The sequence below is a fragment of the Theobroma cacao genome, chromosome 8, assembly GCF_000208745.1.
Source record: "Theobroma cacao cultivar B97-61/B2 chromosome 8, Criollo_cocoa_genome_V2, whole genome shotgun sequence".
In the NCBI taxonomy this organism is placed as follows: domain Eukaryota; kingdom Viridiplantae; phylum Streptophyta; class Magnoliopsida; order Malvales; family Malvaceae; genus Theobroma; species Theobroma cacao.
In genome coordinates this window covers 1,696,558-1,712,714 of record NC_030857.1, presented here as the reverse complement: position 1 = coordinate 1,712,714, position 16,157 = coordinate 1,696,558, and the positions used below count along the sequence as shown (strand labels likewise).

Below are 16,157 nucleotides of genomic sequence, written 5' to 3'. Positions count from 1 at the left end.
TATTTTCGGCTTTTGAACATTTGATGGGAAATTAAATGTGGTTAATGTTTCGTTACAGTGCTGTGTATGATGAGAAAATTTTCCAAATCAGTTATCCCTGGCTGATTTTCGTTATGATGATATCTTGTAATCTGACACAGACTGAAACCATGGAAGACAAGGATTTGATTTTTGTTTCCTAGGAATTTTAGTTTTGACTATTCTTGCAATGGTCTTACATGTCTGGTCTCATTGATTTTGGGTTACGAAAGATTTTTGAATAACATTAAAATTGATAATTAAACGTTTCAGACATCTGAAGAACATGACATGAACAACCGAGGCTGGTTTTGGTGATTTGGAATCCCAAGCAAAACTATCAATAACTTGTAATAAAATAGAATGAAATACCCTTGCAAGTTGATTCTATGGGTAATATAACAATAGCTTAAGCTTATAAATTGAAATTTCATTCGAGTACATTAAGATGTTGAGGTACAATTTCCTTACAATTAAGTAGAGTTACAGGCAACATAGTGGACAACCCCCATGAGTTTCCAAGGTTGAATGTGGCAAAGAAAGTGAAGGAAAGGAAAAGGGAAGGGACATATCCTTGATCCTCTCTTCAGCTACCAGTCACTCCTTACTCGAACTGAATGCAGAGACATGAATTCATAAAAGGCTAATAGAGGATCGAAGCAGCAGGGACAGAAAGATTAGAGGCGCCACTTTGAAGTAAAACCCAAAATAAGTTGGCATTACCCACTTAATAATCCTCACTATGGTTATTTTCAATATTCTTTATTTTTCCTCCATTGCTAAAATGACTAAGGACGAACACATGAGCGGTCGAGCATCAAATGCCTCTTTTCTATTTCGTCATTACCCATCCAATTCGATATCTTAAACAACCTACTTGATTGTGATGTATCTGTTTGTCCCATGTTTGGCCCAGTGGTCCTTAAGATCAACAGGATTTGACAAATCATGACCTTCAGCTGCAAGCCTGCTAAGCAGCTTGTTGAAAGCACTTCCACTCATCTTTCTGCCACCAATCCGAGTATGTCGTTTGTTGGGGACTGCTGGCAAAGGATACATTGACAAGGTAGTTGTGCAACATGAAGATTGCCATCCCCCGTTTCCCCATTTGTAGCACTGCCTTAGGACTCCAGTGCATGAACAAACAGGTGGTGCCATGGTCGAGTCATCAAATACAACTTGATTCAATCCCAGATCCTGACCTTTCCAATCAGACTTTGTTGCCACTAGCTGTTTGTTGAGATCATCACCTCCACCACCCGCATCTTGTCCACCCTTCCACTCATGTGACTTGCCAAACATAATCTTATTCAAGTCTTCATTTTCTCGTTTGACCTTTTTCAGAGGCTTTGGAGCCTTCTTGCTAGAAGCAATTACCTTGGCCTCCTTTCCTCGTTTACCCTGCTTTGACTTTGCAGATTCAGAGGTACCTGGTGTAACTGGTAGGGTGTCACTTGAATGCATTTCCCTTGAGTTGTAAGGTGCTTCATTAATGTGAGGCAGATGGTGAACATTTTGCTGTGGATGTTGCATGTGCTTCACCCCACGCGAGATTTGACACCCTGGTGGACAAGAGGGCATGTTACCAGTGGCCAATGAGTTCTCTCGATACTGAAGATTTGCTATGGCATTATCACGTTCAGCTATAGCACTATTTCGCTCAGCAATTGCTGCATCTCGCTGCAAGAATGCCATATCTCTCTCAGCAATAGCTGCCTTCTTCTCAGAAAGTGCTAAATTCCTTTCTTGAATAGCTGCATCTCTTTCAGCCATAATGGCCATTATCTGCTTCATTGATGGCTGATGCATCAGCCACTGCAACAATAATGGTCATAAAAGTTATAATCATGGACAGAAGTTTTCAGAAAAATGCTGAAATTGAACAGATTGATCACAGAGGGGAGATTATTTATTTATGATTTATGCCATTCTATATCACTTCAAGTATTTATAATCTGCATAAAAAAAAATTGGCCTCACAATACCTGACCCTGAGCTGTTCTATACTGATCTGTTTTGAGTCTTCCATTTTCACGATGCCCACTATCATCCATCAGACCCCAAGAAATTGTTGCGGTTCACAAAAAAGTTATAAAACTCTGCTGTGGGGTGGTATGCGTGCAATCAAATAAGTATCACATCACTTTGGGAGCAGAAGATCCTGCATATCAAAAATGTGGAAGGGGGAACAATTCATATTTTGTTATTCATAGCAAAGAATTCCTCCATCAATTATTAGAAAATAACTGACATTATCCCATAGAAAAAGCTACGCACTTACCATAGAGAGGTGTACGGGGCACAGAAACCCATCTTCAAGTTGTTACTCTTCCCCGAATAGGAACTAATACATAAATAAATCATCAAGAACATGGAGAAAAAAGGTTTAAATAACAATTATTCTTCAACATTTTAGGAACAATTCTATCAGTTCCATGAGATTCATATCCTAGTTTTCAACCAGCTTATAGCCTTCAACAAATCAGCCTTATGACTCTATCCATCCTATCAAACATACTGATCAGTCAGAAGGGTCCCCAAAATAGAATCTTTAGAGGCAAAAACATCTCCTCTCCTTATATCTAGAGGCCACTTGTCTAGAACATCCACACATACAACGAACTCTAGCCTTAGTTATTGTATTTCGTGTTTGATTTTGATTCTAAATTCAATGCAAGTAAGCTCACCACCTTCCCTGTTCCTCACTTAGTTTACTTTTCATGATCAGAATATAGATTCTGTAAATAACAAGATATTAGTAACAATTATTCAATCCTTCAAACATCCAATTCACTCGGAATTTTCGCACCATATTTCAAGTGTACTACTTTACTACCACAAATATGTATTTCCAGTGAAAAATGACAGCCGAAAGTTTCCGGCAAGACTTGAATAAATGTGCATAATACTAAGGACCAGTAATTATCTTATACGACCAGCTTAAAAAGACCGAATTCTTCCACAATTCAAAACACTCAAACAACTTTTTCCAACCCCAAGCTAATAGCAAAAACCCCAGAACCATCCAATTCGTAGCTGAAAGCTAACGAATCAAAAGTCCCAAATTCACTTCCACAGTTATTTTAAAGAACCCACTTCATAAAACAAGCCTACAACCCTAGAAGTGAAACATATGAAGCCCATCAAAGCAAGCTTCCCTTGCTCCCGCAACGCACCGACCATAAAAAATAAAGCAAAACCAGCTAAGGCATAAGCAGAAAACACTAAAACTAAGCACAATTAGGATGGGTTTAAAGCCAAATCGATGACCAAACACACAAAAAAAAAGTGGGTATTGAAGAGAAGAAGAAGAAGCTCACCGGCGGAAGAATTTGAGAGGAAAGAGATGGGGATCAAAACCTTAAATTTTGTGGAAGATGGAAAAGTAGAGTGGAAGAAGGAAAGACAAACCAATTTTTCCTTACTTTTTGTGTCCTAAGGGTTTTTTTTTTTTAACCCTGTCTGGCCTCTCTCAGTCTCACTCTACGTTTTCATTTTCCTTTTGTTTTCTCGGTCTATTGATTTTCTGCTGTCGTCAAGTCCAGCGGGTGGGCAAAAAGATCAACACAGAAAGTAAGCCAGATCAGCCGCTACGATCTCTCCCCTCCTCCAAAGCCGTTTGATTGAAAACTGAAAAGGGCCCTGAAACGCTGTCGTACCCCATTACATTTTTTGGGGATTGGTTTGCCTTGATGGAAAACGGGTGGCAAATTGTCAGTGGCCCCTTGGCTATGGGTTCAACATTGACGATTTCTAAGCATTAGCTTACCTTCCACTAAAAAGTTTCTTTAGTTTTTCCGTCTTTATATAATTAAGTTGAAGAAATGATGATCCGAATTTGGGTATCTTTGGTTAAAAAGTGAGGTATGATTGCTAGTTTTTACTTTGCTTCTTGACTAGAATGTGTGTGACTATGGTACCCTACATGAGTCTAACATACACTCACAATGACTTCAGCAACAGGATACGTTTATGGCAAATACCAATTCCTTCAAGGGTCCCTCCCTGGGTTATTAATGTGAAACACTATACAACATTTTCAGTTTCTGAATTGCATTTTAGAGATCATCAAAGCCGATTATGTTATGAAAAAAAACAGGCATCTGTTGACTTGACTCGCATTAAGCTCACACTTCCTCAGTCTCTCTGCTATAAGTAATACTGCTACTACTACTGTTGAACAGAGAAGAGGACAGAGCAATGTTTTTCACGATTCAAGTACAATGATTGTGCGGTTCCGCGCCTTCAACTTTCATGAGAGGGCCGGTTAGAAAGAGTTATAGACATGATCCACAACAATAGGTACGATTTGAATTCAGCACAAGCAGATATGCAGACATTTTTTAGGATAGTTAAATGAAAATAGTGTAACCTTTGACACACAAGTGTCCTGTCCCCAATATCAATGAACTTGCATGCTATCTCCTCATATTCATGTTTCCTGCAATGAAGTATGATGGTCCATCAAGCAACATGGACTTAAGGATCCAAGATCTTAAACATTGTAATCAACGTTGGAAACACAAGTAACCAAATGCGGGGATTATCACAAATCTCCAGCTTAGTTCATAACTTCATTACTGACTTATATATTACGAAAGTATAGGATGAAAAAGGCAAATCCAACTGATTCTGATTTATGCTAAAACTGCAAGAATCTCTTCGGTTGTTGAAAAACATAGAGCGAGGAGAGGAAACACGTAGCACCAGCAACTTGGTGGTTGACGATGGAAAGAGTTTTTCTAAAACAAATTTCAAATGTTCTTCCATACAAAAGAACCCAAAAAGCATAACTAAGCCTGAGATTAATAGCTACAAAAATAAGCAGGTTAAATGCAGCATCATTAACAGAAACTCTAATCAATGTTTGCCTTGCTCTCTACGTTTGACTTGCTGAGGATAAGTACACCAATTACAATGAACAGGGCACCTGCAAACCACTGAAAAAGCTCTCATCATCAGAATACACATGTTAACTGAGTTAAACACTTAAAACCATGAGTACTTGTTTGGTTTCCACGCATTGTTTAAGCAGAAAAATATCAACGTTTTGATTCCATACCAGAAAAACTAGTCCCAAAAGCAAAACTCTAGAAAATATTTATCAAACAGCTTGAATGTAAATTCCTCCTCTTAACTTCTTAAGCACCATAAAGCACAAAACACAAGGGCTGTCCTACATAACACAAAATAAAAGCCTACAAATAAGCCATTCCTTCAACAAAGACGAGGGCTGACAAAACTAATCATAGCTTGGATGTTAGAAAGAATGTACTTCAAAGATTTCTAGAATGATTTTTGGCATCTAAAGGAACCTTCCATTCCACCAAAACCAGCAAACAAGCAAGAGTCTGAGAGAAAATTTTCCCATTACCATGCTTCTGTTTGCAAAGTACATCCAATTATACACAACTACTGACAAGTTCATTGCAAATTAATCAAGTGCTCCTACAGTTAAAGACATAAACCTTTTACTAATCCTCAGTCTTAAACAACTACCATTGCAATGCCAACCAATTGATTAATCCTATGGAAGTCTTCACCTTGTTCTTGTTACCTGTTAAATTTACCGGCGCAGACTCTTTCATGTATGAAATTGTTGTTAAGATAATACCAATTCATAATTTCTGTTCATTGGCTTACCCGAAATGACAATGGTTCCTCGAACAAGAAGGAGCCGGCAAAGCCAGAAGTGAGGAAATTAGTAGCGAAATTCGTAACTGTAGCTTGAAGGGATGAAAGAGCTTTCAAGCTGTTAACGTAACATCCCCACATGATGACGTTGAAAATTATGACCAGACCATATCTAACCAACTGTAAATTTTAAGAAACATTCAACTTCCAATCAGTTACCATCTCAACATTACCCTTAAACCAAGGGATCACGTGTAAGAAATCATGGGTAATTTATAAATAAATGTAAGATTAATTGCATGAAAAAGTTAGAAAAAGAAAAAGGTCAACGTGAACACGAGTAGCAAGCGAAATTGAGATCTGTGATCGGAGCATAAGAAAAAATTGAGGAATCGGAAAGTTACAGGAGATAAGAAGAATTTAGCTGAAATGGCAGCGAACGCAGCGTTGAGGCCAGCTGAGATTGCCCACGCGTAGCCTTTCCTCCTGCTACCATCCATGTCCGGCCTGGCGCCAAATGGATGGTTCCCTCCGGGAAATGTTGCTGGCTCGCCGCTGCGTCGATTAAGCGAAAAAAAATTGTTATGGACTTATGGCGTCTTGAGAGCCCAGTGGCTCAAAAAACTAGCTAAGTTAGTCCATTTCGGCTTCAGGATACCAACGAGTTAATAGCTCTTCTGTTCCGCCATTAAGTCCAATTTCGTTAAGTTGGGCTTAGCATCTCTTCAGATATTGCCCATTAGGTCAAATTTCGTTAAGTTTGTCATCCAATTTGGTCTCTGCCTTATGGCGCTGTCGTTTCAGCCTTTCCTCTTTTCTTGTATTTCCCCGTTATTAAGCAGGCTTGCATGCTTTGCATCAGGTGGGCTGGGCCTTCAGTCTATTGAGTATAGACTTAAAGCAGCCAGCGTGACCCTGGCCGGATGGTCCATCGTCTATTGTACGCAACGATGGCATCAGCATGTGCCCCTACTCTTCCTGTCCTCCACCTATATTCAAGAAACTATCTGCAAATTATAACTTCAAATGGTTTCTATTATTATGCTGAAATCCACGTCCCTGTTTCCATTTCTCGTACACAATATACAGAGCCCGTCATTCTGTTTATGGTGGCAACTACTGATCTTGATCCATTTCATGGAAACTACTAAGAGGAAATTAAGCCAAATTTGCAGGCCCTTAATAACAACTTGTGCCCGTGAACTTTGATTCCTCAAGAGCTAAACAACCAACCCCGCATTAATATTTTGGTTGGTCTTGGTTGCTATTGCTATTAGTGCAAAGGCCTACTATTTCATGGAGAATCCTGAAGCCATAACCAATGCGGTAGTAAGTAAAGAACAGAAAACAGCAGCAATAATCATGTTTTCGGCATGAAAATAATGAAAATATGGAGTTCCATATGGAAATTAAGGCATTATGGTCCTACCGGCTATTTCAATGGCCTTTTTGGCTCATGGATGGCCTTGAATGTATTCTACATCAAAAATACGTGTTGTGAAAAAATGAGTTTATCTGCTTTATTTAGCCGAAATCAATTAGAATGATTTTGAGCTAAGACTGCAGAAAGATTTTGCATGCATTATAAACTTTTACACCTCTTTGCGCAAATTAGTACGAATTGTGAAATAATTAACTTGAAACCAGACATAAATTTAACCATAATGACTACTTAACAAGTTAGAATTAAAGTTAAAATGCAAGGGAAGACAAGAACAATATATTAATTAAAACAAATCCCCTTTCTTGATTAAACTTTGTAAATACACATTGTTTTGTAGAGGACAATGTTTACAAAAACATGGTATCCTAATTCTATGAAAGCAATCTATAGAGATTGCTGAATATAAGAAAACAACTATTTCACGTCAAGAAGAATAATACGAAGTATATAGACAGAAACAAATCTAAACCTTTATTTTGGATATTTTGAATGAAGCTTTCGCGTTTCCTTCACCTCAATTTGACCCAAATGCCCTGGCTTGGAATGTCTTGATGAACCACAAATAAAAGATAAAACCCTGCCGGCGCAAGATTATAGGAACGTGGCGTCGTGTACTCAATGTTATACGTTGAATTCCCCAAAGCCGTCACGTTGTTATTTCCAAGGTCCAGCACCCTTTGATTCATGGAAAATGAATGTGTAGTAAAAGATGGTGCCACCATTGTTACCGAAACCAAATTTGGATCTACTTTACCCGTGATCACCACTTGAACACTTAACTTTTTCCTGATTTGAATCCCGGACATTGACTTTGGAGCAACGATTGTCGGTCGCAAATCATTGAATTCAGCATCCATATATGCCGGAGAAAATGCCTCTAAGCTTAGTTCAGTAGGGAAAAGGACTCCCGTAAAGTTGTAAAACGCGTGGGGATTGCTTCCACCAACTAAAACTCGCCCATCACGAAGTAAAACTACTGCTGAGTGGTACATCCGAGGAATTGTTGTCGGGGTTTGTGTCTCGAACCGTGACCCAATTTCGTGATCGGGCAGGTACATGACTGGACTTAAAACCGGATCCCGACCCAATTCCCAACCTGCTGATCCAGAACCTGCCCCATTGATGATCAGAACCTTGCCGTTTGGAAGCAAAATCATGTCACTCATAACTCTAGCCATGGGCATAGTCTCCATGACCCACTGTGGGTTGGTGTCGGTTATTGTCATCCTGGCACAAGTGTTCAAGGCTCCAATGAAGTTACCTTTCAGGGCTTGGAGATAAGATCCTTTTGGAGCACCCCCACAAACCAAAACTTCAGCTTGAATAGCAGGAGCTTTCAAGTTCTTCAATGGAAGCAAGACAGCCGAACCAGTGCTTGGATAGCTTCTAGGATCGCCACCTGGTATTGTAGGATACGTCTTCACAACTTTATTATTCACAAAATCAAGCAGAATAGCTCGATTATTAGCGAAAATAAATAAGTTCCCATCAACATTAAGGAAAACAAAAGGGTAGAGATTGTTCTCTACTCCACGGTCATTGGTTTCTGACAAGAAAGGCAAATTGAACGTGTTGGCGGCAACAGTTTTAGGGATAAATTCGTAGTTAAATTGTCCGCGACCACCGACAATAATTTGTCTGCCATCTGGCAAAATATGGTTGGTGGCATACCATCTTTTGGCTGCCAATCCATTAGGTATTTCTTGCCAATCGCAGGTGCTGCATGGGCTAAAAACCCTGACCCTACGTGTACCGTTATTGAAACCACCGGTTTGGACCAAATTACCATCAGGCATGATAGCGCCTGAAGAGCACCAAACGTCGGTTTGGACCGTTAGAGCCCTGAACTCGTTGGTCAAAACATTGTACTCAACTGAATGAGCCGTGCAATCTACTGGGAGAGCTGTGTTGGTTGGGTTACTGAGGCATTTCCCATTTGGCAATGACAGATTAGATTTGCCAAAATCAGTTCTGTCAAACATGACAACACGGTCGTTTCTAAGGAGTTGCATGTGCATGGCTGAGACGCCAATGCTTTTCTGTAGAAGCTGCCACCGGCCGTCGGCTGCGGAGGTGAGGATACGGTGACATGGCTGTGAGGCAAAGAGAAGTTGAAAGACGAGGATTGAGAAAATAAATGTTGGGGACATGTTTGATTGGAGGGGTTTTTGCCTTTGTTTTATGGGGTTTATTTGCTGCAGTAGTACTGAGGGATGTTATTGTTGCTGCTCGAGGCTGTCCGCTTGGTGCTCTTTATAAATGCCTCTTGAAGGAGAGAAGGAATGAGCAGGGGAGGAGGGTTGTGCTCTTAGCCCCGAAAATTTTTCAAATATTTTATATTATATATTTAAAACATTAATTCATATCATAATAGATAAGGAAAATATTTAGCCTCAAAAATTTTTTGAATATTTTACATTTAAAGCATTAATTAATACCATCATTATGAGAATAGATAAGGAAAGTATCTAATTCCAAAATTTTTAAAATATTTTATATATTATATATTTAAAAAATTCATACCAATTTTTTTGGAAAGTAATATTAATTCTTATCATAATAGATAAGGAAAATATTTAGCTTCAAAAAAATTTTAAATATTTTATGTATTATACATTTAAAACATTAATTAATACCATCATTATGAGAATAGATAAGGAAAATATTTACTTCCTAAAATTTTTAAAATATTTTATATATTATATATTTAAAACATTAATTCATATCATTAATACGAGAATATGAATTGTGCAAGAAATTATAAGAAAATCAAGAAATTATTATTGATTGATAGATTAATTTGTCATGTTTTAACTCATTCGGTTTCTATAGCAACTACAGAGTTAGTTATTTCAATAATAAAAATTGTGAAAATCAAATTTCGGAACAAACTAGATGTTGAATTTTTTATAGATAATTTAGCTTTCTATATTGAGAAAGACATTATTAATTTTTTTATTATAAAGTCAATAATTGATTAATTTGAATCTTAGAAAATATTGTCGAGCACAATTTTTCTAGAAAATTGTTGTAAGTATTTCTTTTCTTATTCCTTTTCATTTACTATTATATAAAATTATTATTTATTATAAATTTTTTATTTTTGGTTAAGTTTAAAATATTAATTTAAAAATTTTTTAATCCTGATTTCCCTTTGTCTTTGACCCTCTCATGGCAAATTATCTAGCTCTGTCCCAGAGAATGAGGTTTGAAAATCCCACATGCACGCATGTGTGACGCGTGGGAGCCTTGTTCTGGTTAGAGAAAATGATGGTTTTTTGGTTTTAAAATTAGGCAATTTGTAGGGAGGAAGCTGGCTAGGTAGTTGGCTACTTCGATTTTGGAATTTTTTTGGGGGGGATATGGAAGAGTGTTCCAAGGTTTGAATTCGGCTTATTGTTGGTAATTCATTAGTCTTAAGGTGGATTACGTATTGTCTTTATTCTAATGAGAATGTTTGAATGATTACAAAGCGGGAATTCATCGTTACAGTTTGGTCATTGGTGGTCGCCCTGGATTTACATTTCATCCTTCGCTGAGTCTCCAATGTCTGAACCCACCAATACTTAAAAAGAGTGTCGGGAACTCCGGTGTTAGAGTAAAATTTTTAATCACCAAAGAGTCAGGAGATCAGTTGCATTAATAACCGGTTAAGATGGCTTTGCTTTTTTGGTAATTCTGCCAACATACATGAATCAGAATAAGCGTTGCAACTCGCATGGATATCAGAACAATGATTGATTTGAAATGAAATATTATTAATTTACAAGCATTGCTCCCTTTCCAAATGGCTTAGATTCGTTGTCCTGATACGAATTAGTTTGTTTTTTTCCTCCGTTTAGCTCATGTCTAGTCTAGGCCATCGTAGATTGCTATTCTATCTTATCTATAAGCATGTTAAGTTAAGCTGGTAAAAAGAAAAAATGGGTGTGGCCAGTCCACCGCTGGGATAGTCTCTAGATCTAGTCTTTTGCATGAAGAGAGAACTAGCTTTTTTCCAACTTGCGAAATCAAAGGAGATCATGTGCTGTAAAAGCTAGCAAGATGCCATGACCTGTCGCCTTTTTGCCAGTACATTTTTGCCTTTTTAATGGAACCTTCAGCCCTTCATCTATGATAGCAAAGAAGCAGCATGACTCTAATTTCTCTAATGTAAAAAGTTTCCATTTATCCCCAAGATTAACAATGATTAATCTGATATGGGTTTGGTGCTTCAGCATCGGATGTTTGACTATAAGCTAGCTGAGAGGCTCGACAATCTGATGTTATCTTTAATGATTAATACAATATTGTCTTCGCTTATAAAAATAAAGGATTCACATTCCTTTTTCTTCATCTCAGAAACAGGGTTTGACTCTTCAAATCGAGCGAAACAAAATTACAAGTGGAAGTGGTGTTCCAGGGCGGTGGAGACGTGGTAGGCATCTGAGAACCAATTATGATTTGTGGTCCGAACATAAAATTTGGGGCATCAAAGAAATTGCTCGAGTCGAGTCTACATCAGACATTAATTAATTAATCCATTGTGGTTGAATATAATAAAAAGTTTACAAGACTCAATCCCCCCATACAAGAAAAAGGAGTGCCAACAATGTTAGCCCCTGGTTGACTGATATCTCAACACTGAAGGACCAGGCCATAGTTCTTCCTTCGAAATGACACCCCAAAGAGAAAAATCTAGACAGCTGGGGACTGTAAGTGACTAATTTACATAAGCCAATTGACCATGCAAAAGAATTAATGGCTACTCTCCAACCTTAATTTCAACTTCTGGCGGCAGAGTTTTTTTTTTTTTTTTGGTTAAAATAGTCTGCTCTTACCCAAATATAATAGCTGTATGTAATCAAAAAAATTAAATCTCTCTGTAGGGATGACCCTAAACTTGTCTTTGAAGAAATTGAGATTTCGTTTGGAATGGGACTTATTCCTTCTTAGGTGTATGTAACTAAAAGAAGGATTCTGACTTTTTAGGCCAAACCAAAAGTTGGTTCTTGGAACTTTGGTTCGTGGCTTCGAGCTGTTTCTTTTCATTATTCGTTGCCCTGTAACAACCAACTGTAAAGAGACTTTTCCAGGATTTGCCAATTAAGAGTAGTATTTCCTTTTAGAAGAATTTATTATAAGTTGGATTTGTAAGACAAGTATATAATCTAAAATTTATTAATAATAAATTGTGAATTTTTACATATGTTAAAAGATAATAAACTTATTATGTGATATGAATTATGTAAAAATCAACGAAGAGAGATAAGATATATTTTGATATCATATTTATATTTAAGTTTTCAGAATACTTTAATTTTATTTATACGTGATTTGTTTATTATTGATTTCATATTATATATATCTCGAATAGTATTCATTAAAAAAAAACTAAAAAAACAGTTCCAAATCTGAAAGTGCTTTGTTCCTTGTCAACCGAGGAATTCGATACGGCAAAATATCGATTGCAATCAAAATCCAAAGCTGACAAACCCAAGATGTGCAAATGAAAACTATATATATTATATACGGTGTTCATGAATAATTAAAACGTTTGGGAATATTGGAACCTCTATGAGCTGTGCAATCTTTTCTTGTGTTCTCATGTTTTATAATAATCCTGACAAAACTGTTTATTTATTTGTCGTCTCTCAGCTGTTTTGCTATTCTTAATTATGTATAACATTAGTTTAAAGGGGACAAACAAACCAAGACCTTCGACTTTGCTACATTCTATGCATTGAATGTGATATACTTTGCCACCCAAGATTCTGCAACGTTCTTTTGTTTTCCCATTGCATTTTCCTCACGTTACTTGTCCCTTGATAAGTTCAGGTTACTTTGATCAGGACTTCAGAATGTTGTGTACGAAACTTATTCTCTTCAAAGAAGCAAGAAAGAAAATAACACATAAAATATTTGTGAAGAGAATTTTTCTGGTTGATAAACCTAACCCAATAAATACTCTCAGAGATTTATAGATATTAAGTGTTTGATGTTCCCAACTAGGAACTGGGATTTCAGCTTCCAATTCTATACATTATCCTCATCAACAAGTCAAAATTATGATAATGGGAACATTTTGCCCTTTTGTGTTTGAAAATGCTACGTATTTGGTATAGATAGCTGATGCCTGCTGGTCTAATTCTAGAAGATTATCACTGGAAAGTAGTGAAACACTAATTTGGTAATCCTTCAACTAAGACAGATTTATTTCTGGGCTTATATAAGCGTTGACATTTGTTCTTCTCACAGTTTTAGCTATTACAATAAACCAAGTGCTTAACATATGAATATTTATGTAAAAAGATATAAAAATTAAGTCATGAAACAACGTTTCTTTTCCTTTGAAGATTGGTGCTTCTAAGGGATTAGCTTCTTTTGAAGATTATTGTTTATGACGGTTTACTAGGAAAGGAAATTCAATGATTAGGTAGCTGCTGTGTTACTATCAAAGCATATGATCAGTGTTCAGATTGATGAAATCAGATCATTTAAAACCCAAAATGCGATTCCCAAAATGTCTTTATCTCTTGCTCACCAGACTTTTCCTTACTTGAATTTGTATTTGATTGGCTCAGGCTTATAAATGTAGATTTCGAACTTGTCTTAGTTTTATAATGCATTTCAAGAATCTAGAGTCCCACATCACGACCCTGAAAATTATGAGCAGACCATTTCTAAACAACTGTAAATTCTAAGAAACATTCAACTTCCAATCAATGAATAAAAAAATATGAAAGCAATCGAAATCTACATGCATTACAATCCTTTATGAACATTGTTACCACATTACAATGTTTACAAAAACATGGTATCCTAATTCTATGAAAGCAATCGACAGACATTGCTGATATAAAAAAATAACTATGTCAAGTGTACAGACGGGAACAAATCCTTTATGAACATACAAGCCTTTATTTTGGATATTTTGAATGAATCTTTTGCTTTTCCTTTACCGTAATTTGACCCAGATGGCCTGACTTGGAATGTCTTGATGAACCACAAATAAAAGGTAAAATCCTGCTGGCGCAAGATTATAGGAACGTGGCGTCGTGTACTCAATGTTATACGTTGAATTCCCCGAAGCCGTCACATTGTCATTTCCAAGATCGAGCACCCTTTGATTCATGGAGAATGAATGTGTAGTAAAAGATGGTGCTACCATTGTTACCGAAACCAAATTTGGATCTACTTTACCCGTGATCACCACTTGAACACTTAACTTTTTCCTTATTTGAATCCCGAACATTGACTTCGGAGCAACGATTGTCGGTCGCAAATCATTGAATTCAGCGTCCATATATGCTGGAGAAAATGCCTCTAAACTTAGTTCAGTAGGGAAAAGGACCCCCGTAAAGTTGTAAAACGCGTGGGGATTGCTTCCACCAACTAAAACTCGCCCATCACGAAGTAAAACTACTGCTGAGTGGTACATCCGAGGAATTGTTGTCGGGGTTTGTGTCTCGAACCGTGACCCAATTTCGTGATCGGGCAGGTACATGACTGGACTTAAAACCGGATCCCGACCCAATTCCCATCCTGCTGATCCGGAACCTGCCCCATTGATGATCAAAACCTTACCGTTTGGAAGCAAAATCATGTCACTCATAACTCTAGCCATGGGCATAGTCTCCATGACCCACTGTGGGTTGGGATCGGTTATTGTCATCCTGGCGCAAGTGTTCAACGCTCCGATGAAGTTACCTTTCAGGGCTTGGACATAAGATCCTTTAGGAGCACCCCCACAAACAAAAACTTCAGCTTGAATAGCAGAAGCTTTCAAGTTCTTCAATGGCAGCAAGACAGCCGAACCAGTGCTCGGATAGCTTCTAGGATTGCCACCTGGCATTGTCGGATACGTCTTCACAACTTTATTGTTCACATAATCAAGCAGAATAGCTCGATTATTAGCGAAAATAAATAAGTTTCCATCAACATTAAGGAAAACAAAAGGATAGAGATTGTTCTCTACTCCACGGTCATTGGTTTCCGACAAGAAAGGCAAATTGAACGTGTTGGCGGCAAAAGTTTTAGGGATAAACTCGTAGTTAAATTGTCCCCGACCACCGACAATAATCTGTCTACCATCTGGCAAAATATGGTTGGAGGCATACCATCTTTTGGCCGCCAATCTATTCGGTATTTCTTGCCAATCGCAGGTGCTGCATGGGCTAAAAACCCTGACCCTACGTTCACCGTTGTTGAAACCACCGGTCTGGACCAAATTACCATCAGGCATGATAGCGCCTGAAGAGCACCAAACGTCGGTTTGGACCATGAGAGCCCTGAACTCGTTGGTCAAAACATTGTACTCAACTGAATGAGCCGTGCAATCTGCTGGGAGAGCTGTGTTAGTTGAGTTAGTAAGGCATTTCCCATTTGGCAATGACAGATTAGATTTGCCAAAATCAGTTCTGTCAAACATGACAACACGGTCGTTTCTAAGGAGTTGCATGTGCATGGCTGAGACGCCAATGCTTTTCTGTAGAAGCTGCCACCGGCCATCGGCTGCGGAGGTGAGGACACGGTGACATGGCTGTGCGGCAAAGAGGAGTTGAAAGAGGAGGATTGAGAAAATAAATGTTGGGGACATGTTTGATTGGAGGGGTTTTTGCCTTTGTTTTATGGGGTTTATTTGCTGCAGTAGTACCGAGGGATGTTATCGTTGCTGCTCAAGGCTGTCCGCTTGGTGCTCTTTATAAATGCCCCGTGAAGGAGAGAAGGAATGAGGTTTGAAAATCCCACACGCAAGTGTGACGCGTGGGAGCCTTGTTCTGGTTAGTGAAAGGGATGGTTTTTTGGTTTTAAAATTGTAGGGAGGAAGCTGGCTAGGTCGTTGGCTACTTCGATTTTGGAACTTTTTGGGGGATATGAAAGAATGTCCCAAGGTTTAAATTCGGCTTATTGTTGGTAATATCTTAGTCTGAAGTTGGATTAATTTATTAATCCATTACATAATAAAAATTTACAGAAAAAACCTCACAAGAGTCAGGCCATGAACCACAATGTTAGCCCCTGGTTGACTGATTTCTCAACCCACTGATGGACTAGGCCGTAGGTCTTCCTTCGAAACTAC

General features: G+C 38.0%; 4 protein-coding genes across 5 annotated transcripts; all 4 read right to left on the bottom strand.

Annotated features, from left to right (window-relative positions):
• LOC18591501 (protein BASIC PENTACYSTEINE6) lies at positions 413–3,511 on the bottom strand. Its single transcript, XM_007017660.2, has 4 exons — positions 3,339–3,511; positions 2,300–2,362; positions 2,004–2,179; positions 413–1,833 (listed from the first exon to the last, which is right to left on the bottom strand). The coding sequence occupies exons 3-4, from the start codon at positions 2,070–2,072 to the stop codon at positions 892–894; spliced, it is 1,011 nt and encodes a 336-aa protein (XP_007017722.1). The 5' UTR covers positions 2,073–2,179; positions 2,300–2,362; positions 3,339–3,511; the 3' UTR covers positions 413–891.
• Positions 4,629–6,237, bottom strand: LOC18591500. 2 transcript variants are annotated; one of them, XM_007017657.2, is made up of 3 exons: positions 6,057–6,237; positions 5,662–5,832; positions 4,629–4,958 (listed from the first exon to the last, which is right to left on the bottom strand). In XM_007017657.2, the coding sequence occupies exons 1-3, from the start codon at positions 6,150–6,152 to the stop codon at positions 4,875–4,877; spliced, it is 351 nt and encodes a 116-aa protein (XP_007017719.1). In that variant the 5' UTR covers positions 6,153–6,237; the 3' UTR covers positions 4,629–4,874. The 2 variants fall into 2 exon arrangements, with proteins under 2 accessions (XP_007017719.1, XP_007017721.2); XM_007017659.2 differs by having other exon boundaries at positions 4,629–4,948.
• On the bottom strand, positions 7,358–9,301 carry LOC18591499 (aldehyde oxidase GLOX). Its single transcript, XM_018125447.1, has one exon. It carries the CDS (start codon positions 9,244–9,246, stop codon positions 7,606–7,608), a length of 1,641 nt encoding a protein of 546 aa, XP_017980936.1. The 5' UTR covers positions 9,247–9,301; the 3' UTR covers positions 7,358–7,605.
• On the bottom strand, positions 13,838–15,729 carry LOC18591498 (aldehyde oxidase GLOX). Its single transcript, XM_007017655.2, has one exon. The coding sequence runs from the start codon at positions 15,672–15,674 to the stop codon at positions 14,034–14,036; it is 1,641 nt and encodes a 546-aa protein (XP_007017717.2). The 5' UTR covers positions 15,675–15,729; the 3' UTR covers positions 13,838–14,033.